The following is a 26,257-nucleotide window of genomic DNA, read 5'->3' on the forward strand; positions in this document are numbered from 1 at the left end:
CTTCAATGCCCATGATTCTCAGGTTTAGTCCTTTGATGGAGTCAGTGAGTTCTTACATATTCCTTTCACAGGTCTTGAGTTGTTTGAGTAATAGCTCTTCAGTTTTTCCTTTAATTTCCATTTCATCATCAAGTTCTGAGATTCTGTCTTCTGCTTGTTCTAGTTTGCTGGAGTGGTCTTCCATTGTGTTTTGTATTTCTGTTTCATTCTTTTTTCTGAGGTTTTCCACATAATGGGTCACTTCCTCTTTAATACTGTTAATTTTCATCCTTAATTCATTTATCTCTCTATTTATGGTGTTCTCTGTTTCAGTTTGGTATTTATTTAGGGCTCCTATGAGTTCTTTTATTTGATTTTGTGTCTTCTCACATTCTTTATTTTTGTTGTCTTGGAATTTCTTGAGTGCCTCCTGCATTTTTGGTTGACCTTGTCTAGTAACATCTTCATGAAATTCTCAGTGATTTTTTGCAGGATTTCTTCTTTCAGAATGTTCTTGTGGGCTTCGTTGGTTCTTTGGGATAGTTTATCTTTGTTTTGTTGGAGTCTAGAAATGGGTATCAGTTTTCTTCTTTTACCTCTGAATCCTGTATGAATTTATTTTTGGGGGGAGAATGATTTCCATCCCTTTTTCATCTTCCCATCATTCCACTTGATGTTGTTTCTGTCCCTGGTCTGTTGTCTGCATCTCCCAAGCAGGTTTGGAGCTGGCATCTGGTTGCATGGGAGCCCTCCTGTTTTCTCATTGTAACGTGGTATGGAGAAGTTTTGTACAGGCTGGGGGTTCAGGGAGTCGGTGTTCTTGGTGTTTCTTTTCTGCCAAGTGTGGCTTCAGCATCTCAGCAAAATTTTTGATTTGCAGAGCTCATGCTGTCTGCTTCTTCCCTCTAGTTGCCATCTCGGATCTCCTTCAAGAAAACATTTTTTGATTTTCTAAAGTTTTTATTAGTTTTAATAGTTGTATAGGGGGATTCATTGTGATATTTCCATATATGCTTATAATGTACCCTGGTTTTGTTCATCCCCTCTATTGTTTCCCCATTCTTAAAATGACTTAGCAGGTTTCAGTGTTCCATATTCATATTTATAGATAATTTTTCCACTTGGTTTATCAGTCTTGGTGTATTTTGCATACAATTCAAAAATGCTGCCATGGATGCTGCATTTTTTCTTAACCAACATTAAGAAGAAAGGAACTAAAAGCACTCTCACCAAATGTATAGAGAAGGGACTTCATTATGCTTTCAAACAAAAACAAAATCACAACACCTAAGCTTTTCATAGTTCAGAAAACACACAGTTATCTGTGAAAATAATGTAGGCTCACCTAAACACTTTGAATTTCATTGAGGAAATTGATGGGGAAAATGTAGAATGTGTTTTAAAAACTGATAGGAAAATAATGGGAAAAGAATATATGCATGCCAGAGGCTTTTATTCCACAATTTCATTAGCATTTTCTAAGTCAAATGTGTTATTAGTGCCTTCTAAAGGAAGAAAATTTAAATGGTGACTAGTATTAACATCTGAAATTATAGTGTTTAATTACATGTTAGAAGCAAATTTTAAAAAGTGAAGAGGTATTTACTCAACCTTTAATAATACTTACTGTGCAGCTGCAATATTGTACTTTAATTAGGGGTTTTCTCAGTACAGAGCTATACAGGGGAAAGTGGTAAAATTCACATGGCTTATCCATGGTTTTTATCAGTAACTAAATATTATCAAATCAGTTGCAGTATTTCTATTAAGAAATATTTTAAAAACAGTTAAGAAATTAGTTTTTCCCCATGCTTTGTAAACTTTCCTAGCTGCTATCATCCATTTCAAACTTTGGTGTAATAACACATAAAATTCTTACAGCTGTACTAAATGAATCTCATGACCTTAGAAAACACTTAGACAAAATTCTTGAGCATAAGTTTTACTAGCACATAGGAGTGAATAGTGATGGCTAACTAATAACCTCCAGAAATGTATTGCCACTGTGTGAGTACATTTAAACCATGTGAATTGTTTTTGGTTATAAAAGTATAATGAGATGTTCTAGATTTAGGGGGTGTTGTGTTTAATATTTCATAAAGTATTTTTTAAATTGTGAATAATATAACAATGCATACTAAGTGTTTTTCTTATACTTTTTGAGAAAATTGTGAAACATAAGTTGTAGACTGATGATTTTAAGTGATAAGCTTTGCAGAAATGAAAAGTACTAAATGACACTGCATTTGACAAAAATGTTCACAGCACAAATAAAAATTTTAGTTTTTCTTTTTGTACTTATGGTTTCTTTCTATTTATCTGATCCCTTTTTCAGAGTTAATTTTTAAGGAAGGAATAAAGACAAATGGTCAGATAAATGAAGTATCAATGAAAACAAATATATAATCCCTGTCATGAAAAGAATACTGGGAAATCTCAATTTCCTTCTTCCTGTTAGCAGGCATGCATGGATGGCTCAGCTAAGGGTTCCATTTAGACACTGCCAAAAGAATGCCTTGATGAGTGAACTAATCATTTTGATTTCTTGTGTGTGATGACATAATTCACTGACAGAGGTTTGGTGAAATTCAGCCCTAATGAATTCTACCTATCTGGGTTATGACTGGCCATACTATTGTTTTCTCTGACACTTACCTGCTTGTATATTTCACATCAATATGTCAAATATGAGGTCTTTACACCAATCAGCAGAATGTCACTTCACTGATTCAACCTGCCATTTTGTAAGTTGAAGAAAAAAATTATCCACTGCAGTTTAGCATTGGTATTTCTTTTTTATTTAATTTTATTAGCATAAACTAATGATACAAAATTGTGATATTTACAACACACATACAATGTACTTTGATCAGATTCATCTCATTTATATAACCTCTTTCCTTCCTCCCTGCTCCTTTTTAACAGTTTTGGTGAGTTTCAATATGCTATCTTCATACATATACACAATGTACTTCTATAATATTCACATCCCCCCATCATAGGACTGGTATTTCTGTTTTGGTCTCTTGGTGCAAAATTAACTGAAATAATAAAATATATAGTTTTTATTAATATGCTCTAATATATCCAGTAAGATATAATAGTAGTGATTATTGATACTGACTAAAATAGACTGTATTGCTTTAAGCTTATTAAAACAGCTCTCAAGTGAGCAAACTGGGAAAAAGCTGTATGTGATAATATATATATGGTAATATGTATCCTATTTTAGATACTCTACAGAAATTCAGAAGAGGGAAGAAATACTTTTTCACCTCTATTTTTCATTTTCATGAATAAATTTTATATATTTCTCAATCTATAGCTCTAATTTCTAACTTTTTAAAAAAATTTCTAATTATTTCTTAAATCTACCTGTTCTTGCTGTTCACTATTTCCTTGTTTTTAAAAAATAGATAAACTTTCTTTTGTTGGCTTTTCATGGGTTCCAAATACATTTATTTTAAAGAAATTTTCAAACTGCTCTGAAGTTTTCATTTCATCTGGAGGAAATTAATCTTTCAATTGTTTTCAGGCATAATTCCTAAATTTTTCTTTTCTTTTTGTGTTTTGAAATTTTAATATTTAATTTGTCAAGAGTAGGAACTTCCCTTTCAGCTAACCCTTTCTCATTAATGTTCTTGAGTCTTTCGTCATTCAATACAGTCTTTTAATTTACAATTAGGGCTTAATTGGGACTTCAAAGATTCCCAGTCACTGAGCCTGTGGTAACTTCTCACATTCCATTTCCTTCCTCCTCTCTCCCTGGTATACAGATCAGTGCCCTTTATTCATTTATTTTCTTTTTTGGAAATTCTAGATAGAGTTTGAACTCAGGGTTTTGAGCTTGCTAGACAAGTACTCTGCTACTTGAATCCTACCTCCAACCTTCAGTGCCTTTTGTTGCTTTCTTAACATGAAGTCTGTTTCTTTCCAAATGGGGAATTAGAACTTCCAGTTTTTTGATCTGTTTCTGGATCTAAAGTCTCACAGGTCCATGGTTTCTTACCTGCTTATTGCATTTTGTTTTTTTAATTTTTATGGTCCATAGAGATGTCCTACTCCTTTTTGACTGTGGCTTTATCTTTTATTTGTTTCTTTTTATTTTTAACCTGTCATTGCTCTTGCCTTTGAACAAAACAATTTTCAAGTATCAATTTGCAATTCTATTTTTATTGAAAGTTCTCCAATTTCCTCTGAACTGACTTTCCCCTCACATTTCTAAAATAACTGCTTAAAATAAAGCCTCAAGTGACCCTGTGGTATCTAGATTCATCAGAAGTCTGCATCTTTTGAGTTTTTATTCTAAGAAATTGAATGTCTCTCTACCAAAGCATTCTATTTATGTATCAGTGCTCTTTGCAGTCGATACCCCAAATAAATAATTCATTTCTGTGGTTTTAGTTATTATCTAAGGTTAATTTCTATTTATTAAATTTGACTGTATATATAGCCAAAATTAATAATCATAGATATCTAAATCATATAGATAGATAGATAGATAGATAGATAGATAGATAGATATGTATATATATATATATATATATATATATAAAATCTCCTTGACTTAGATATCTTCCCACCCTCTAGGGAGAAGTCATACATCCTTGTTTATCCCAATTCTCTTTTCAGCCACTTAGGCAATATTTATGTGAATTTGAGTGTCTGTGGCATTGTTTTAGTCCTAATAAAACAATTTCTAAAAATAGAAGTTACAGCTTCTACTTTAATGAGTTTGCAAATCAAATACTTATTTGTTAACAGAAATTTATCTGCCACCTGTTATGAACAAATGGTTGCCCTACTACTGAATTTTGGAATACAGAGAAGTAACAAACAGATGGTCTTGATCATGAAGTATAGACATTAAGTGCTGTGTATTTGACAAGCTGTTATTGTGTGTCAACTGTACTACTGTGCTGAGAGGTGTGGAAGAATCAAATGTGGAGGCTATCCCCATTACTGCACAGGTTATCTGGGAAGATAAAATACTAATGGTCATAGTACATGGTATGAGGTGATGAGTACGGTGAATCTGGCATACAGAAAGTGTAATGAGTACTGAGGAAGAAGGATGATTCCCAGTTGGAAATGGGGGAGGAATAAATTGGGAAAGATTTCCCAGAAGAGAAGCCATCTATCTGAACAGAATCCTGAGGGATGGTAGTATTTTGTGGGAGGAAAGAATCATTCTGGGAACAAGGAAAAAAATGCACAGATGTAGCAAGCTGGAAGCATGTACAATCAAATAGATATTAATATCATTTTATATTTTGTCCCTTCTCTCCACATTTAGTCATTAAATAAAACAAAATAAAGTATTCTTGTTATCATTGGACTTGTTTGGAAATCATTTAATTCACTTTTTTTCTACTAACATGCCTTTGCTTAAAACTTTCAACAAGTTCAACTGAACTTTAAAATCTTCTATTTCAACTTATTTCTGTCTTCCTTTCTCTTTTTTGTTGCTTCTATATGACGTTTCTTCTATATAACATTTTAAGTGCTATTTTGAACTTGTTTTCAATTATATTACTTTCTAATAATGACTCTGTGGTATTTACAAATGATACACAGAATTCAGGTAGTAATACCAGAAACCTATTCTTTGAGTAATTTTTATTTGCATTTAGTCTTTTTGCATTTAGTCTTTTTGCTTCAGTTTTTATTAATAAACTGAATTTTTAGCTTTACAGAAGAATTAAACAGAGGGAACAGTGAGTGAGTCCCATATTGCCTCTTCCTCATACATAGTGTCCCTATTATCTTACTCATTAAAGTGATACATAGTAACAATTAGTGACTTAAAGCTTATTATTTCTATTAACTGAAGTCCATAGTTTATTCAGATGTCCTTAGTTCTTATCTATCATCCCCTCCCTCAAGGAAATCCCTTTGCATTTAGTGATCGAGTCTCCTGAGTCTCTTCTACAGTTTCTCAGATTTTCCTTGTTCTTTATGACCTTGACAGTGCAATGTTCTTCTTTTATAATTTGTCTGCAAGGGTTCATACTCTGAACATGATTTATGTCTGAAGATGTGGACATTGGTCACCTGGCTGAGCTAATGCTTGTCAAGTATCTCTACCTATATACTAGATCCCCTTTTTATACGTAATTTTTGAAGGAACTCCCTATATTTAGTGAGGAGCTATGTTACCATTTTTTTTTTCATTTTTTGTTCCTCAAAACAAGCTTATGAGAAAATGAGGAAGGCAGAGTGAGAATTATTATTCCTCCTCCCCATCCCCTATTTCACACACAGGTATACCTTGAAGTTCAGGAAGATTAAATGGCTGTGTGTGGTCATTAAACATTAAGTGGAAGAACCATATTAAAAATTACAGGTGCTTTCAAGTGCCTTTTCACAAGATATAATTGTTTCTGCCAACCCCAGCCATTGCTGTCTTAGGCTTTCCTTATTTTTAGATCCTTTTACACCCTGCCTATTTCCTCATTTTTGCAATTATCATTCTGGTGTAGTCTAGAAATTTTTCTTTGTCCTTTTCTTTTTTTCATTTTTCTTTATTATTCATATGTGCATACAAGGCCTGGTTCTGTCCTCCTCTCTTAGACTTCATTTGTATATTTATTTAAACTACTGGGTGTTGGATGCAAGGCCTTGCACTTGCTGGGTGGGTGCTCTACCGTTTGATCCACACCCTTAGCCCACTTTTCTTTGATTATTTTTGAGATGGAGACCCACTTTATGCCTGGAAGCCTGGACCATGATTCTCCTGCTTATATTTCCCATACAGATGGGATGACAGTGTGTGCCACTCCATGCCCAGCCTGAAAAGGGGTCTCGTGGACCTGCTTGGGCTAGCCTCAGATCAAGATCTTCCTTATTTCCGCCTCCTGAATCAAGGATTATAGGCATTAGCCATGGTGCCCAGATAATACTATTTTTTAAAATTGCAACTAGTTTCCTAAAGTCTGATGAGTTCTCTTTGCTATTTCTAAGAACATTAGATGATTGGTGTTTGAAGTCCATCTGTCTCTACACAGATCCTTGTTCATCCTGTTTCTTTCTTAAACTTAAATATATCAAGAGCTTTCTAACTAATCAATATTCAAAATGTTCTAGAACATATATATCCCCATCTCCATCTTCAATGACAATATTCATTCAAATTTCATACTTTTGATAATTATAAGATGACTTTTTACATTTTTTTTCTAAAACCAGAAATTTCTTTTCTCAGACCAAATGGCTTTTGAAAGAGGGACAAATATAAATCAGATAAACTGCAATATAGGCAGCAGCTTCTTTCAGAAAATTTTGTAAATTTTTTGGGCAGTACTGGTTTAAACTCAGGGCTTTGTTACTTGAGACACCCCTACCCTCTCCTTTTTGCTTTTAGTTATTTCTGTAGAGGGCCTTTTGCTTTCACCCAGGGCCAGTCTCAGACTAGGACCCTTCTATCTCCTCTTCCTAAGTAAGTAGGATTATAGGTGTGGACCACCATACCCAGCCCAATTTGTAATCTTTAATTATGGGCTGGTCATCAGCTAACCAAACTCTCATCAGTTAACAAACCAATTTTGTTCAATTCTACTCTGAGATAGTATTATATTTTTCTGGTTTAATGAGAAAGCTAAACAGTATTTGAATATAGGGATTTATTCAAATGTTTTGTGGTCAATTCAGAATTTTTGAATACTTCTGAAGTTAGCCATAGGTCACAATTTGAGGCCTTGAAAACATGGAATCATTGTATAACACCATTTTGATGTTTTTGTGCAGAGAACTGGAGAGACTTGCTTGTGCTTTTAGAGGTCTCCTTTTTTGGTTACAACTTCCACAGTACAAATTACAAAGAACAGTGTGTTTGTGTTCTATCTTTTGTCTCAGTAGGTGCACATGTAGTGTGTGTGTGTGTGTGTGTGTGTGTGTGTGTGTGTGTGTGTTTATGTGAGAGGCAAAAATGATTAATTTCCCTCAATTTAATAATGATCTATTAAAGAAGAAAGAAATATCAGTGGATGCCAAGTAAATTATAATTTCTTCTTGTCTTATACCTTTTTCTGAGTCACTTTGACTTGAAATTCATTCAATTTTCATTCTTCAATTTTAATACAGGAAAGCAGGACTGAATTTTCTTGTTTTCATGACACAGTGGCTTTTTGTCATCACAACTCAACAAAAATAATAACATTTTTCATTGAATTACTCAATGAGTGTAGTTCTCATAGTTGCCTTGGAAAGACACTATTTTAGTGTATGCTATAGTCATAGCTTAAGAAAAAGTGCAAAGTTGAATGATTAATCCTCATTTTGTTCCTAAATCTAAGTTAGAGGTTTCAAAATTGAAAACCCCTTAAGCATTAACCAAATGTTAAGAGACCCCATTGTCTTCTCAAAAGAAGTGTATGAAGAAATGCTCGATGTCCTTGGCCATAAAGGAAATGCAATTCAAAATACATTAAGATTCTACCTCATCCCAGTTGAAATAGCTATCATCAATAACTCAAAAAAAAAACAACAAACACTGGCAAACAAGGATGTGGGGAAAAAAAGGAATACTTCTACACTGTTGTGGGAATGTAAATTAGTGCAACTGTGATGGAAACCAATATGGAGAGGTCCTTCAAAACATTAAAAATAGAACTACTATACTATTCATCAACATCATGCATATATCCAAAAGAATGTACTCCAGGATATGGTAGAGCCACTCGCACACCCATGTTTATTGCAGCACTATTTACAATAACCAAGCTATGGAAGTAGCCCAGATGTTCTACAATGGATTAATGGATTAAGAAAATGTGGTATACTATCAATATTAACACTAAATGTCAATGGACTCAACTCCCCCATCAAAAGACATCAGTGGGCAAATTGGATTAAAAAGGAAGATCCAACAATCTGTTGTTTACAAGAGACCCATCTTTTATTGACAGAAATAAACACTTACTTAGGGTGAAGGGCTAGAAGTAGATTTACCAAGCCAATGGCCCCCCAAAACAGGCAGTAGTAGCAATATTTATATCAGACAAAGTAGACTTCAAATTGGTTAAACATTGGTTAAACAAGATAAAGGAGGACACTCTATACTAATAAAAAAGGCAATAAATCAAAAGGAAATAACAATTATCAACCTATATTTATCCAAAGTCAGTGCACCCAGTTTCATCAAACATACTCTAAAGGACTTAATATCACATATTGACTCCAACACAGTAGTAGTGGGAGACTTTAATACCCCTCTGTCACCAATAGGTAGGTCATCCAAACAAAAAATCAACAAAGAAATCTTAGAACTAAATGACATCATAAACCAAATGGACCTAACTGATGTCTACAGAATATTTCATCCAACAATGGCACAATATACATTCTTCTCAGCAGCATACAGAACTTTCTCCAAAATAGGTCAGATCTTAGGGCACAAAGCAAGCCTCAGCAAATATAAGAAAATAGAAATAACCTTCTGCATTCTGTCTGATCCCAGTGCAATAAAACTAGAACTGAACAACTAAAGCAACAGTAGGAAATATGCAAATAATTGGAGGTTGAATAATATATTGTTCAATGATCAGTGGGTCATAGATGAAATAAGAGGAAATCGAAAGGTTTCTGAAAGTTAATGACAATGAAAACACCACCTACCAGAACCTATGAGACACAGCAAAGGCAGTCCTGAGAGGAAAGTTTATAGCCATCAGTGCATATGTTATAAGGACAGAAAGATCTCAAATCAATGACCAAATGCTACACCTCAAACTCCTAGCAAAACAAGAACAAGCAAAACCCAAAACAAGCAAAGGAGAGAAATAATAAAAATAAGGGCTGAAATTAGTGAAATAGACACTAAAAAGCCATACAAAGAATCAACAAAACAAACAGCTGACTCTGAAAAAATAAACAAGATTGACAAGCCCCTGGTAAATCCGACTAAAAGACCCAAATTTGTAAAATCAGAAACAAAAAAAGAGAGACAACAACAAACACTAAGGAAATCCAGGGAATCATCAGAGACAACTTTGAGAACCTATATTCCAATAAATTGGAAAATCTTGAAGAAATGGACAAATTTCTAGATACTTATGACCATCCAAACCTTAACCAAGAAGATATTAACTACCTAAACAGATCAATAACACATAATAAAATTGAAAAAGAGTCTCACAAAAACCCCCAGAAATTTCTGGGATCTGACAGATTCTCAGCTGAATTCTATCAGGCCTTTAAAGAAGAAATAATTCCAACATTCCTTAAACTTTTCCACAAAATAGAAAGGGAAGGAACACTGCCTAACTCATTCTATGAAGCCAGCATTACACTCATCCCAAAACTGGACAAGGACAGATCCAAAAAGGAGAACGTATAGGCCGATCTTCATAATGAACATTGATGCAAAAATCCTCAATAAAATAATGGCAAACTGATACAACAACTTATCAGAAAGATCATTACCACGACCAAGTCAGCTTCTTCCCAGGGATGCAGAGGTGGTTCAACACATGCAAATCAATAAATGTAATATGGTACATTAATAGAAACAAAGAAAAAAACCACTTGATCATCTAAATAGATGCAGAAAAAGCCTTTGATAAAATTTGACACCACTTCATGATAAAAGCTCTAAGAAAATTAGGAATAGAAGTAATGTACCTCAACATTATAAAGACTATATATGACAAACGTATAGCCAACATCATACTTAATGGAGAAAAACTGAAAACATTTCCTCTTAAATCAGGAACAAGACAAGGGTGCCCACTCTCCCATTCCTACTCAACACAATCCTGGAAATCTTAGCTAGAGTAATAAGGCATGAAGAAGTAATAAAGGAATACAAATAGGAAATAAACTGTGAAAGTATCCATATTTGCAGACGACATGATCCTATACCTCAAAGACCCAAAAAACTCTACCCAAAAACTGCTAGACACCATAAACAGCTTCAGCAATGTAGCAGGATACAAAATAACTTACAAAAATCAGTGGCCTTTCTATACGCCAACAATGAACAAATTGAGAAAGAATATATGAAAACAATTCCATTTACAGTAGCTTCAAAAAAAAAAAAAACCTAAGAGTAAACTTAGCAAAGGACGTAAATGACCTCTACAAGGAGAACTATAAACCTTTGAAGAAAGAGATCTAAGACTACAGAAGGTGGAAAGATCTCCCATGCTCATGGATTGGTAGAATCAACATAGTAAAAAATGGCTATACTACCAAAAGTAATCTATGTGTTCAATGCAATTCCCATCAAAATCCCAATGACATTCATCACAGAGATTGAAAAATCTACCTTAGAGTTCATTTGGAAACACATGAGACCATGAACAGCCAAGGCAATACTCAGCAAAAAGAGCAAGACTGGAGGTACCACAATTCCCAAACTCAAACTATACTGCACAGCCATACCAATAAAAACGGCATGGTACTGGCACAAAAACAGCTATGAAGACCAGTGGAACAGCATAGAGGACCTGGATATGAATCCACACAGCTATGCCCACTTTATTTTTGACAAAGGTGCAAACACATACAATGGAGAATTGACAGCTTCTTCAACAAATGTTGCTGGGAAAAGTGGTTATCTGCCTGCAGAAAACTGAAACTAGATCCATGCCTATCACCCTGTACTACTATCAACTCAAAGTGTATTAAGGACCTTGATATCAGACCCAAAACTCTGTAGTTAGTACAGGAAAGAGCAGGGAATACTCTGGAAGCAATAAGTATAGACAGAGAATTCCTCAGTAGAACTCCAGCAACCCAGCAACTAAGAGAAAGGATGGACAAATGGGACTACATAAAATTAAAAAGCTTCTGCACAACAAAAGAAACAGTCTCTAAACTGAAGAGACCACCCTCAGAGTGGGAGAATATGTCTGCTGACTATACATCAGACTGATAACCAGAGTATACAGGGAGCAAAGAAAACTAAACTCCCCCCAAATCAATGAAGCAATAAAGAAATGGGCAACTGAACTAAATAGAACTCTTACAAAGGAAGAAATCCAAATGGTCAAAAAACACATGAAAAAATGCTCACCATCCCTGGCCATAAAGGAAATGCAAATCAAAACCACACTAAGATTCCACCTTTCTCATGTTAGAATAGCCATCATCAAAAACACTACCAACAAATGTCAGCAAGGATGTGGGGGAGAAAGAAACCTTCATACACTGCTGGTGGGAATGTAAACTAGTACAACCACTTCGGAAAACAATATGGAGGCTTCTTAAGAACTAAACATAAATCTGTCAGATGATCCAGCAATCCCATTCCTAGGGATATACCCAAAGGAATGTAACTCAGGTTATTCCAAAGGCACCTGCACACCCATTTTTGTTGCAACACTATTCATGATGGCCAAGTTATGGAAATAGCCAAGATGCCCCACTACCGACAAATGGATTAAGAAAATGTGGTATTTATAAACAATGGAATTTTACTCAGCCACAAAGAGGAATGAAATTTTGTCATTTGCAAGTAATGGATGGACCTGGAGAACATCATCTTAAGTGAAGTTAGCTAGGCTCAGAGGGCCAAAAATTGCATGTTCTCCCTCATATGCAGATTATGCACTTATTAAAACAAGTGCAGTAATATTATTGAACAAGGGTCACACACTAAGGGGAGAATGTGCATGGAAGGAATAGAAAAAGGAAACTTGAATGTGGTTGATGTGCTTACTGTAGAGGTGCGAATAAAGTAACCTTAAACTGGCAGAGGCCACTATGGTTAGGTGACTGGGAAGTAGTGAAGAGGTCTGGCAGAGATAAACCAATCTGGGTTGCAATACACAAGTGCATGGAAGCAATGTTAGGAATCTCTCTGTGTAGCTATCTTTATCTCAAACTAGCAAAAATGCTATGTTTTTCTTATTATGTCTTATGTTTTCTGTTGAACAAAATCGGAGAAGAAGAGGGGGAACAGCTTCTGTCAGGAAGCAGGAGTGAGGATAGGAGTGAGGGTGGGGGAGGTGACCCAAATGATGTATATACATGTAGGTAAATGTAAAAATGATAAAATAAAAGAAAGAAGAAAAAAGTAAAGAAAATGTGGTATGTATACACAATGGAATTTTATTCAGCCATAAAGAAGAATGAAATAATGTTGTTTTCAGGTTAATGGATGGAACCAGAAAACTTTATGTTAAATGAAGTAAGCCAGGTGCAAAAAGTGAAAGGTCACATGCTTTCCCTCATGTGTGGAAGCTAGACCTATAAGTTAAATGCATGTCTAGATATATATATAATCGTATACAAAATTATATTATTGAGTCCATCTGAGAGGGCTATGGGAGGTGAGAGAGATAAAGAAAATGTTAGAGAATGAAAAATGTTGAAAAAACCCATTTATATATGAGTATAATATAATGTATGATACAGTAAGCTATCAGATATTAAAGAAGTATGGTGATAGAGAATGAGCAAGTAATGGGAGGGAGGGTGTTAATTAGATGAATGCATGATATACACAACCTGAAATACCGAGGCAAAACCCCCTTGGACTATCAATATATACTTAACCAAAAAAGAAATGAAGGGCAAGAGGGAAAACAAATCTCTTCTTGGGAGAGGGGTGGGCACAAGGAAAGGGGGAATGTGGGTACATGTGGTGGATGTATTTTATATCCACATATGAAAAAATAGAAGAATGAAACCTGTTGGAATTGTTGTAAGAAGTGGGGAGAGGGAAAGAGGGAGAACAACGGAGGGGGTAAATCCAACTAAGATATATTTTAAACATATATATAAATATCACAGTGTATTCCCCTATATTATAATTATGTGCTAATAAAATCATTAAAAAGAAGCTGCATTGTCATTTAACATTCCAATAATGCATGCACTGTTGCAGTGGATCACATTTGCTATTTAATTACAATGTCAAAGGAGGACTCACACTGACAGACAGAACTGCTCTATTTAGTATTTTCATAGCTGCGCAGTAATCAGCCAGATGCTTGCAGTGGTTCCAAAAACACTTGTGATTGCTATCATAGACCCATAGCTCCCTGTTGCCACTCCCTATATAGAGATAGGAAAATACATTAAAAATTTATATAACTAAAAGATTTAGTAACCAAAAAGTCAGATTAGAATGAACTAATAGTTCCATATACTATTTGTGCTATCTGATCTACAATTTCTGTCTCTTGCTATAGGAAATGTAAACTTTATGTGTGATTAGATTTATATAGACTTTTTACTACATATAGTTATATATGTATGTTTTCATACAGACATATACACTGCTTTTTATCATGATTAGTGCATGTTCATTTGAAAAAGAAAAACAAAATACTGCAGATAAAGATAAAGCAATCACCCAGAGATAATTACAAGTAGCATATAGGTATCTTTCTATGTATGCTATAAAATGAATTAAATTGAATATTTTTTATCTAAATAGTATATATTTTCATGTCAACTAATACATATGTTAATAATTATCTTAAAGAAGATACTCATTGATGAACTCTTCATTTAGTTTGGACCATCAGATCAGTATTTCAGTTTTGGGAATAACATAATGGTCAAGAAAGGGTAACCAGGTCAAGAAGCTAAGAGGCAGAATCCATGGAGATTCCTCAAAACCCTTTATACAGACTGTGTAGAAGTTGTCTGGCCACTGCCATAAGAAAGGTTTGACAGAATAGTTGGTTTTTTAGAGGGGGCTATATAGAAAGGAAGGTGCTGCATTCCTTGAAGTCATAATGATAGTGCTGAAAATAAAAAGAGGTTGTGTTTAGTGTCAGAAGAAATTTGACAGAAATTGCAGATAATAGACAGTGGCAGTCACAGCAAAACCAAGGGAAAGAAGAGGTTGCTTATGCCTTGACACTGTGAGGTTGGTGACACCAATGGGTGCTCCAACAGTCTTTTCCCTGGTTCCCTTTCTAGTGAAAGGTGGCAATCTGGGAGGTCAGGAGGAATGCCTTTACACTGCCTTTCTCCTTTAGGAGAATGTTCTCTCAGAAGGTAATTAACTACCCACCTTTATCACCCACCACCACTTCTTCTCACTGTAAGACACAGTTGTTATGGAAGCACAAAGGGATTATCAAATTATTCTAGTATGTGTTATTGAAAATGTCAATATGTAATTATAAAGGAAAAATATTACATTTCTAATAAGTTATATCTACTTCTTTTTCAGAAATAGATGACAAAAGGATGACCAACACACAAGGAGAAGTAAGTTCCCCATCATTTTGAATAAATGAGTTCAAATCAAAAACATAATTAGCTTGATTTGATATGATATAAAATATATAAATATAACTGTGGTATAAAAATTAGTCTGCTTTTACTAATTGAGTAGTAAAATGGTTATTGAAATCTCTACCTTGCAGTTAGTTTGATTACTTATGAAATGCTAAGCCATACAAAACTTCTAAAATAAAGCATTGGTTTTAATAGTAAGATATAGTATTAATGATTTTAATTTAATGAGTGGTTATATGTGAGCACCACAGACTTAGGACAGGCAATGTTGGAATCCTTGAGCAAAGATAGGGGGTCTGTGGAGCCAAAGCCAGAGTTTGGGGAGAATGAAATCCTCAAAAGCATGGGTCACCAGAACTAAAAATTCACCAAGTAACATATTCAGATGCAAATTCTGCAGTTAGTTGAAACAGTGTCATCTTTTAACCCCTGTGTACACATGAGGAGTTAATATAGAATATGTAAGATACAAAGGGAGTAACTTTGTACCCAGAAATAGCAGGACTATCAGAATAGGATGCTGGTGGTCTTAATGATCAATTCCCACATCTTGTAAGAAAGCATGCAATACCTAAAGAGGAAAATGCAGAAACAAATACCAAATAATATCTTATAAGATTTTTAAAAAATTTAGTGAGACAGTAAATGCACAATTGCTTTGAAAATTAAGCTCTTATATAAATATAGTTTTTATTACTTAAGTTTTACCATTGTGTTACTAAGCCACAAAAAGGTGCTTCTGTAGAATTAATTTCCTACTTTATCTTTGAATATGTGTATGGAAAAAGATTTATAAGAAATCCCACAGGTGATTGCATCTCAAAATCAATCCGACATGTAAAACAATAGAAGTGCCCCAGAAATGTCAATCATCCACACATTTGACACTAATGTAGAGTCACTCTGCCTGCACCTGTGCATAATAGACGGGTATCAAAGCCTTCTATGCTGAAGAAATTTGTTTGTAATGGGCTGGGGTGTAGCTCCATGGCAGAGTGCCTGCTTGAATTTTTGCTTTTTAATAGGTTTCTTTTGCATTAGGTAATTTGCTAGTTAGCTTTCTCATCACTGTAACAAAATGCCTGACGTAAACAATTTAAAGAATGAAAGATTAACTTTCAGTTTCAGAGGGCTTCATGCATTGTTGCTTGGACCCATGCACTTGAGTAGAGCATCATGGTGGCAGGAGGGTGTGACAGAAAAGGTTCTTCTTTTCCTGGCAGAGAAGGAGAGAGGGGGATGGGCAGGGATCATATACTCCCAAGGACCTGCCCCCAGTGACCTACTTTCTCCTAAAGGTTCCATCACCTTCTAAAATAATGCTAGCAGCTGAAGACCAAGTCCCCAGCATATGAGCCACTAGGAGACATTTCATAGTCAAAGCATTATAGGTAAATATCAACACTGTGATGGTGACTTTGAGGGCAATGGAGCTTTACTTTGTAAAAAGAATCATGTCTGAGTTCAATTTGTAACTTTATGAAGCAGTTCCTAATTCTCTCAAACTTTGAACATTATGTTCTAGACAATATGCAAAGAAAGCATCAAGCAGTCCTTCCAATGTGTCTTCTAACTACTTATACTTGAGCTTGTCTAAGTAAAATTAATTGTTCCACAGACGAACTCATTGATTAAAACCCCCAACCTTGGCACACTAAAATATAAATCAATGTGCTATTAGAAAGGAACCTTTGTGTCATAATCTGATTGACTATATACATCATTTGTTAGAATAAATAACATTCATATCTAATAGGTATACGTAATGTATATATATGCATAATATATGTTTATGTATTTCTATATTATTATGGAATTGTGGTTTTGACCCTATTTTATCATTTGTTCCTATTTTATCATTTTAAAATTAAAAGAAAATGATTATTGTCTTTTTTTTCTCATGAGAAAATAAGAAGAGTAATTCAAGTCCACAATTGATAAAAAAATACTTTTATAAAATATATGTCTTATAAGCCTGTGATGTCACTGTATATAATCTCTCATTAATTAAGAGTTATAGTTTTCAATGAGGGACATCAGAAAGTTCTTTGGAACATGGTAGAGTGTTTATTTCCCTTGCAGTTCTGAGGGTCTATCCTTCTTATCCACATCTAACACCTTTACTCTTTCCTTTTGTCCACAGTCACAGAATGCATCCCCTAAGCAAAGGAAGCAGAGTGTGTATACACCACCCACCATGAAAGGTACTGTTCAGGTACTATTACAGGGTGTCATGAGTAATGAGTCACAACTGGTAGGCTGTCTGCTCTCAAGGACCATCCATTTGATCATAAGGAAGAGTTCATTTCAGTTCCATGACCCAGTAGTATGTTTAAAGCTTGGTTTCAACAAGAGTAAAATAGGTGGTTGAAGAAGCAATAACTAGGGTTCTCAAAAACTTTGTCTGAAAATTCAGTTTCTGAAATAATGACAAAGATTTTTCTTTTATTTCCTCACATATTTTCTCAGAGGTGATTTTTCCATAAGTTATAATTACTCTTATCAATGTTGGCAGATGGTTGTCAATCTTTTCTTGGCTTAAACAAGGTACAATAACTTGACTTTCAGTGGGGGAAGGCAAATTTCATGCAAAATGTTGTCTCATTGCCTTGTGTTAGGAAGAACTCTATGAAGCCCAATCAGACAGCTATTTGTTATATTTGTAGCAGCTGTTGAAATACACCAAGAATGTTAATTCTGATTCTGGCACTTCCCAGAATTCTGCCTCAAATTGGAACTGCTAAAATATCATCTAAGAGTATCCTCATTTTGACCAGCACCAGTTCCAGGGAAGGCTTCTTTTATTTCTCACCCAAAAATGTTTCTGACATGAGGCAGAGTCTATTTAATCTAGTAGCTCTTGTTCCAGTCTGGTGCTAGGGCTGTTGGTTCAGTGGTTCCTTGTGCCATCTTCCAGCTCTCAACTGCATGAGAAGCCAGCTGAGCAGCTTTCTCTGGAGTCTGGAAGAATTTCTAAATTAGGAGTGAAATTTTCCACTCTGTATTCTCTCTAGATTTGAGGACTTTTTAGGGAGGTGGGATATAAACGGACTCATTAAATAGCTACTTACAGCAAACTTCCTTCCTGTGCAGTTATAAAATGTCATGTTTGCTTATGTGTAAGACTGTAGTAAATAATGCAATCATCAACGTTATAGTTCATTCCAAGGATTGAGACTACTGAGCATTCCTGTCTGAAGATAAATGTAATTATTCTAAATGTATTTCCCCATTAAAAGTAATTTTATGTTTTCAAGGCACATTGGTTTTGTCATGAATGGGCAACAATGAAAGATATATGTTCACTCATTTATTTCCTCTGTTCTATTTGGGAGTAGGTTAAGCTAAAAAAAGTAACACTGTCCTAATGTCCTTTGAGAATAACAGCATTATTTTAAAAGGAAAATATTAAATTCAAAGCCCTAAGGGTCCCTGTTATTCCCTATATTTCACTCTCAAGTATGCTAAGAACATGGAATCCTAGCATTTAGGATCACACGTTTTTCATATAACCTTATACTATCAAGCCCTAACCCCATGACTGTCCTTCAATGTCAATCATTTGTGGTCATGAGTTAAAGGCTTAAGAAAGCACAGCAGTTCTCAAGAAGCTATCAGGGTGTTGGTACAAGTCATTTAGGTCCTCATTTATAATCAGTAAATGTTTTCATGAATCTTCAGCTTTTGATGAAAATAAAAAGAAAGCCAAATCCACGTTTTACTTAGTCTATCTGTCCCTAAGAGCTAGAAATCAGTATTTCAAGACAAACTTAAGCAATAGTAACATATGGTACATTGTGAGTACACTAAGAAGATTCAATCATAAGAAAGATGACTGAACAAAGAAATGCTAAACACAGTAATACAATCATTCTGAAATGCATTCTTCAAATTTTGGTGAAACATGCAATTATTGAGAGCAAAAAAAAAATTGCTGGGAGAACAGCAACATATGTGATTAAAAGTTCTGAAAAAATTCACTCTAACAAAAAGTCAACGAGGGCTTCATGAGGGATCTGGTGAGTAACCAGCTAGTAAAACAAGACAAACTAGACATACTCCTTCTCTCATACCCAGTTGAAAGGTGTTACTGGATATAGAGGTCAAGTTCAGGAGAGATGCTGCATCCTACCTATGCATTTCACATTATTCTGTAAACAGACAACTATCCTGTCTCTTAAGCTCATTTATTTTCTGCATTTTTAGTTACTGTGGTACTTATAGCTACCAGGTTTTAGAAAACAAGGACATGTCTAGGTTACATGGGGCATATCTTGTGATGAGGGGAGGGTTTTTATATGAAGTTACAAAAAGGAAGAAATAAAGCAGAGCTTCCTGTGTGCTATTTTAACAGGCTCCAGGTCAGGAACCAAATTCTTATCTTTAGTCTTAATAAAGCTCCTGAACTTTGGTCTCCCATTTGCAACTATCTACTGAATTTCTTCTCAAATTTAATATGTCCCTAACCAAGCTCATTGACTTTTTCCTCTTGGTTTTCCACATCTCAGTAAATTGTTTATACCTGTTGAGATTAAACACACACAAACACACACACACACACACACACACACACACACACACACACCCCAGAAATCCTTGCATAATCCTTACCACTTTCTTGCTCTTACTACTTACATTGCTCTTGGCAGTTCTATTTTCAAAATGCATTCCTCTGCAGACCACTTTCCTCCTCTTCCACTGTTACCTTGTTCCAACCACAATTCTGTTTTCCTAGGTCTACTCAAACAGCCTTTTGACTGGTTTTTCTGCTTCTGCTGTTGTCCCTCTACTATCCTGTCTCCACACAATTCAGTGTACAGTAATTCAACCTCAACTCCCTTTATGCCGCCTTTGTTCATGGAGGTTCATCCTCAGGCCAAATGTACTTCTCTTTCAAAGCATTTGTATTTTCTATTTTCTGTGCCTTAAATATTCTTTCCTCAGTTGTTTCACAGGATTCTTGGCTAATGTCATCCATCTTTTCAAAGAGGTCTTCCTTTCCTGACTAGCCTGTCCAACACAGAAATTTCCTCTTCTATCATCACTGCATCCTTATTTTGTTCCATAGCACTCCTCATGAGATGTCTTTATAACAGCTTTTTTCTTTTCACTATTGTCACCAACTGTAACAATTTCAACATTATTTGTTGAAAAACTAAACTGTAATGAGCTGGACAATCTAGTCACACAGTCATCCATTTGAAAATAGGTATCAATTGAGCCTTGTTCTACTGACGTTCATACTTGTGGCTCTGCTAGATTTCTTCGATTCTCTCTCTTGCCAGTTCTTTCCCTACTCTTGTATTCTTATATATTTATATGCTTCTTTTTTCTGTTTTTAGTTCCTCCCCCATTCTTCTTTCTTCAGCTCAAAGACAAAGTGAGAAAATCCAATAAAGTGAATTTGTTGCTGCTGTGATTTGGATGTGTCCCACCAATGACTATGTGTTAAAGGCCTCCATACTGGGAAGTGGTGGAACCTCTGAGAGTTGAGGCCTAATGGAAAGAGTTTAGGTTATGGGGGGCATACCCTTGAAGGGGATTGTGCTTTGGTCCCTTCTTCTCTCTCTCCTTTGCTCCTCACCACGAAGACAGCAGTTTTGTCTCACCCCATTCTGGACCCAAAGCAAACAAGTCAACTAATCATGGGTCAGAACTTCCAAAACTGTAAGCCAAATAAATCTTTTCTCTTTATAAATTATCTCAAGGATTTTATTGTAGTGATGGAAAGCTGACTAACATAGTTACAATCCAGAATTGTGTGTCAGAATTTTCTTAAGAAAGTTTACCTTGTGGACCACTAGAATCAGTGGATTGTTGTTTTGGGCTAGTGTCTGGTTCTTGGGTCAATTATGTGCTACAAATATGCCAACGTAAGTAGAAAGATCTGGTTATGGGTTTCTTTCTGCAGAGGGATCTCATGGAATACCCAGCACATTTACCCTTAGAAAGTAATAATAGTTTTAACATTTGGGCTTCCCACCTTCTATTTATAACATTATAGGTACTCCAAGTAGGAAAGGAGCTTAACAAGAATTAGTATAATTATCCAATGATGACCAAATTTTCTCCACTGCTTCTGACCTCAGGGTGCTGAACTGAACATATTCTGTTGAAGATTCTAATATACTAAGCTTGGAGTTGGGCCAGGTAATCAAAACTTCCAGGTGTTTCTGTTTTCACAAGTCTAAAGATTGATCAGATTCTGATATCCAATCACTTACTTAACCTTACTAATATCATAGATACCTTATGGAGATCATGAGATCAAAATTACCACGTTCAGAACTGACCTTTTGATGTTTTTCTCATCAAATCAATTTCTCCTCTACCATTCCTTTTCACATGATGTGGAATTTTCATCTAACTGAGTTCTGGGGGTCTCCAATGACCCCTCCCTCTCTTCTTCTTCATCACAGTTCAGCACCAAGTCTTCTGGATGGGAATCCCTTAGAATTTCTCCCATCTACCTTCTATCATCTCTACCACCATTGCGTCTTAAGTCACACTTTTATCTTTTCCAGGATATAATTGTTTACCTATCATGTAGTCTTTCCCCTCTTACCACCCATCTGTTTCTACATTGTAGCCAAAGTGAACTTCTGAAAACACAAAAGTGATTATGCTACTTCTTTGACTATAATCCTCAAATAGGCTCCCCATGGCCCTTAGATAAAATCACTGTTCCAGAGAATGATTTCCGAAGCCTTCTGGCTCCAGTTTTCCTCTACCGGCCTAACTCATTAGATTCTATTCACACTGGTATTTCCTGAATCAGGAACGAGCTAGAAAATATTCTTTCTCTGACCTGGAACAATCTTTCTGTCTGTTTGCTCATTCCTCACCTCATCACTCCCACATTCATGCCCTGACTTTAAAGATCAAGGGCAAACACAACAAGGGGATTGGACTTTGATCACATGAAGAGCGAAGAGCACACAAGGGAGGGGTGAGGATAGGTAAGACACCTAAGAAACTAGACGGCATTTGTTGCCCTCAACGCAGAGAAACTAAAGCAGATACTTTAAAGCAACTGAGGCCAATAGGAGAAGGGGACCAGGAACTAGAGAAAAGGTTAGTTCAAGAAGAATTAACTTAGAAGGTAACACCCACGCACAGGAAATCAATGTGAGTCAACTCCCTATATAGCTATCCTTATTTCAACTAGCAAAAACCCTTGGTCCTTCCTATTATTGCTTATACTCTGTCTTCAACAAAATTAGAGATAAGGGCAGAATAGTTTCTGCCAGGTAGCGAGGGGGTGGGGGGGGAGAGAGAGGGGGCAGGGGAGTGAGGGTGGGGTTAGAGAGGGGGTGGGGGAGTAAGAGAGGGGGTGGGGGAAGGGGGCAGAAATGATCCAAACATTGTATACACATATGAATAAAATAAAAATTAAAAAAAAATGAGTTCCTTAAAGGAGCTTTTCCTAACCCTCCATACTAAGCTCTCTATACCCAATACCCTGTCTATCAACCCCTTCTAGAGTCATAAATTCTCCACAATTCTTTCATTGCAAATAATCACAATGTCTAATTATTTAGTGTTTATCTCTCCAAGTAACCCAGAAGTGGGCTATATGGTGGCAATGACAGTGTTTATTTACTACAACATCTGCAGGGCATAACATAATGCTTGGGACATAAACAGCACTTACAAATATATTTTAAATAGTGAAAAATAAAACATACATTCAACACTCTATTGTTGGCAGAAGAATAATTTCCTTAGGCGAATCCTTTCTTTTTGGGCAATTTATTAGAAAGATCTTTCTCTAGTGAGGTCCTATAACATATATACTATCCATAAGTACATCTTGTTGCTATTTGTGACAAAGTTTAAAATGACAGATATCTAAATATTTTAAGGTAGCTATCAGGTCCTTGTCTCATCCTGATGTCAATTAGGCCTGCTTAATGAATGAGTCTTTTCTCATTCATTCTTGATCACCTAAAAAACTCCATTTGCCTTTGTCATTCTAGAAGAGCATCTGTTAAAATCAACCTAATATTTAAAGTGTGACCTGACCAGAAGAGAACAGAAACTTCAATTATGTCTGAAACTTCATTCTTCCCGGAAAACTTAATTCTATTAATGCAATACAGAATTGTGTTAGCTTTTTCTGGCAGCCATGCAGATTGTTGGTAAATAGTGAGCTGACTTTAAATCCAAAATTTCTAATCCTTGTTCATGTACTGCTTTCTATATTTGCCACTCATTCCTCACTTTAAAATTGGAAGCTATTTTTTTCTGGGCAAAAAGGAAGACAGTGCTGTCATCTCAATAGGATTTTCTATCATTACAGTCTGGCTGTCACATCAACAGGTCATATTTTGTATACCGATTCTATCATCAGTTCTAGTTTCAATTATCTGAATAGTGTGCCATCCACAGATAAGATAAGCTTATCTTCGGTATTTTTATTCAAGTCCTTTATAATGTATCAAACAGAGCAGGACTAAGAGAGAACCCTGCAGCACACATTTCTCCCTCTAGTAGACAATGATCCCCTTGACGACTTCACAGTTGTCAAATAGACTTACTGCATCAGGATTGCATTCCTTCAAGTCAGAGGTTCTCATCAGCACTCATGTTAGATAGGTTGTTGTATTTCAGATACTTTGTGCTGACTGCATTTTTTTCAACTGTGCAGATGAGTCATAAACTTAAGATACATGTTATGCATAAAAATGGCAGAAGTAGAAGATTGCATAAAAAACAGACTTACTTTTCCATTACCCTGTGCAATATAGTGTGTTGTGATTACATAAGTAGAAAGTTCTGAAGATTATCAGCAAAATGATAGCTGATGACTGAAGGCCAATGTACACTTCTCTAGTGTTTGTATATGCGGTGGTCAGCCTGTAATTTATAGAACAGCCAATTAAATTATTGTTGGATCGCTTGAATCATGTTTTCAGAAAAGCAAAGTGAATTTGAATCTTGGGACAGGAAATGACTGACTCATTTCCACCCTCATTGTGTGTGTGTATGTGTGTTTTACTGGAATTCAAATGCCTTCTACCGAAGAAAGCAAAGTAAGTGCTATCGATTTAAATGGAAATGTGAGCATTAAACAAAGCAGCTGACTGCAAACTAGCTTTGCATAGCAGGGCCTATTAGTATTATATTACTATTCTTAATGCATAGCAAGTCAGATTTTTTATTTACTTCTGCAAAATATCTCTTTCCTTTCATTGATTGTAATTTCTTACAAAAGAAAATTTTACCTTCTTCAGGGTCCAGAGATTGTACTTCTGATCAGATGAATCTTTGAATGCCTAAGGAATTTTAGCCCCTACATTTTTTTCATTTCTTCCCAGGATGGCTGGGATCAGAAAATTGTATGTTAATTCAAACTCTTCTTATAATAAAGCAATAAGTGTAAATGGGGAGTAACTCAGAGAGAAAATCGGGCCAACCTAATAAGAAGTGTAGGGTGGTTTTTAGGGGTGAAGAATGACAATACCAATGATGGGGTGCATAATCTTACAAGAGGATAATCTTCCAGTTAGGTAGAGCAGCAGATCATGGTCATTTCATGAGACCAATAGGGAAATACAAAGACTTTGAGGGACAAGTGATTAGGATTCAAACTTTAGCATCACCACTTACTAGTTGTGAAACCTTGAGAAAATAAATGGGTTAAATTGTCTCACTTGTATTGGTAAAATGGAGATGATATCTCACAGGCTTGCTGAAAGGACAAACTGAAACAAAACATGTAAAGAAAATGCTTGGAACAGACATGTCATATGTGAAAATATTTTCAACAGTTATTTCAACCCAGGTCTGTGAAGTGGAAGAATGAGGATTTGGGGAGAGCTGGGGCAGGGATGGAAGGACTTGGTGGACTTGGCTTTAGCTTTGGTCTCATCCCCATGGAAATCAAAAGGTCAGGTTTACAAGGGTCTGATTCTAAGAAGCATGTAGATCACTAGCCATTGAACATTCATTCCACTTTTATTTAGCTCAGTTTCAGACAGATTTGTCAAGTTTATCTTTGACATTTTGCTTCCTTTGTTAAATAAATCCAGCTTTCCTTCCTTTCACCTACCTCTACCCCTCAGACACTATGTCCCTTATTTCCTAGTCAACTAATGCTCCTCTCAGAGGTGTTGATATTTAAGCTAGTAAGACTTGTATTTCAAAGGAACTTAACAGCAAAGTGATGGTTAATGGTGAATTTGGTGATGCTAGTACAGATTATACAATAAATATTTGTCAGAGAGATGAGCAGGAAACCACACTTTGTAAATTCAGTTATAATTAGGCAACCTAGGCAATTTAGCAAGTATTATGTTGAGTTGTGACCATTTCACTCTTCTGTATTTCAATCCTCTTATAATTGTGACTCAGAAAGTTCTTGAAAAGAATCAGCCACCATGCGGTCCTGCTCTCACAGTGGAAACTGGAGGCTGGGGGAGAAGGGCGAGACTATCTCCACCACACTGCAGTCCTTTAAAAAACTTTTCTGTCCTCCCTCTGTATGTGTTCTGCAAGTATTCATCACATTTGCCTTTCGAAATCTTGGGGGTTTCTTTATTTCTTTCTTTTTTTGTGCTGGCTCAGTTTATTTACTGTGAAAGGATGGGGCTTATTTATTCAACTCAAGAAACATTCAACAGATTTCTAGATAGCAAGGAACATTTTAAATATATACAAATCTTGCTTCTTTCTTTAACAAAAAACCAACTATGTTCCTATTTCTAGATCTACTTCCTTTGGTCCTCTTTAATTTCTTAAATTAATTTTTACTTATATCCTTGAATGTGTAAGGTAGGTCAAGTTGAAGAAGTATCTAAAAATGCTTTGTTCCTGGAAGCCACTGATATACCTTTTTTTCCCCTAAGATTATCATTGAGAGAGAATGAAGCAAAAGAAACATGACAGCAAACAGTGAACTTCATGTTTTACGGTGTGATTGTGGATTATCAGCTTAAAAGAACTAAAGGATCTTGAAGTGAATGAAGTTGCAGAACTGAAATTAGAGACCAGTAATTTAATTAATCTCATGTGGTGTCACTTAAACATTTGAAAAGGAGAGCGTCATTTTTCAATATGGTTCTACTCATCTGTC

General features: G+C 35.5%; 1 protein-coding gene across 1 annotated transcript in view; it reads left to right on the forward strand.

The window, feature by feature from the left end:
• The window catches only part of Ppp1r1c (protein phosphatase 1 regulatory inhibitor subunit 1C), a 127,858-nt gene that overhangs the window by 51,958 nt on the left and 49,643 nt on the right, over positions 1-26,257 (forward strand). The window contains exons 3-4 of the mRNA XM_074069551.1: positions 15,113-15,150; positions 17,324-17,384. Of these exons, the coding sequence (XP_073925652.1) occupies positions 15,113-15,150; positions 17,324-17,384 (99 nt within the window). The remainder of the gene's footprint in view (positions 1-15,112; positions 15,151-17,323; positions 17,385-26,257) is intronic.

The sequence above is a fragment of the Castor canadensis genome, chromosome 4 (genome assembly GCF_047511655.1).
Source record: "Castor canadensis chromosome 4, mCasCan1.hap1v2, whole genome shotgun sequence".
Lineage (NCBI taxonomy): Eukaryota > Metazoa > Chordata > Mammalia > Rodentia > Castoridae > Castor > Castor canadensis.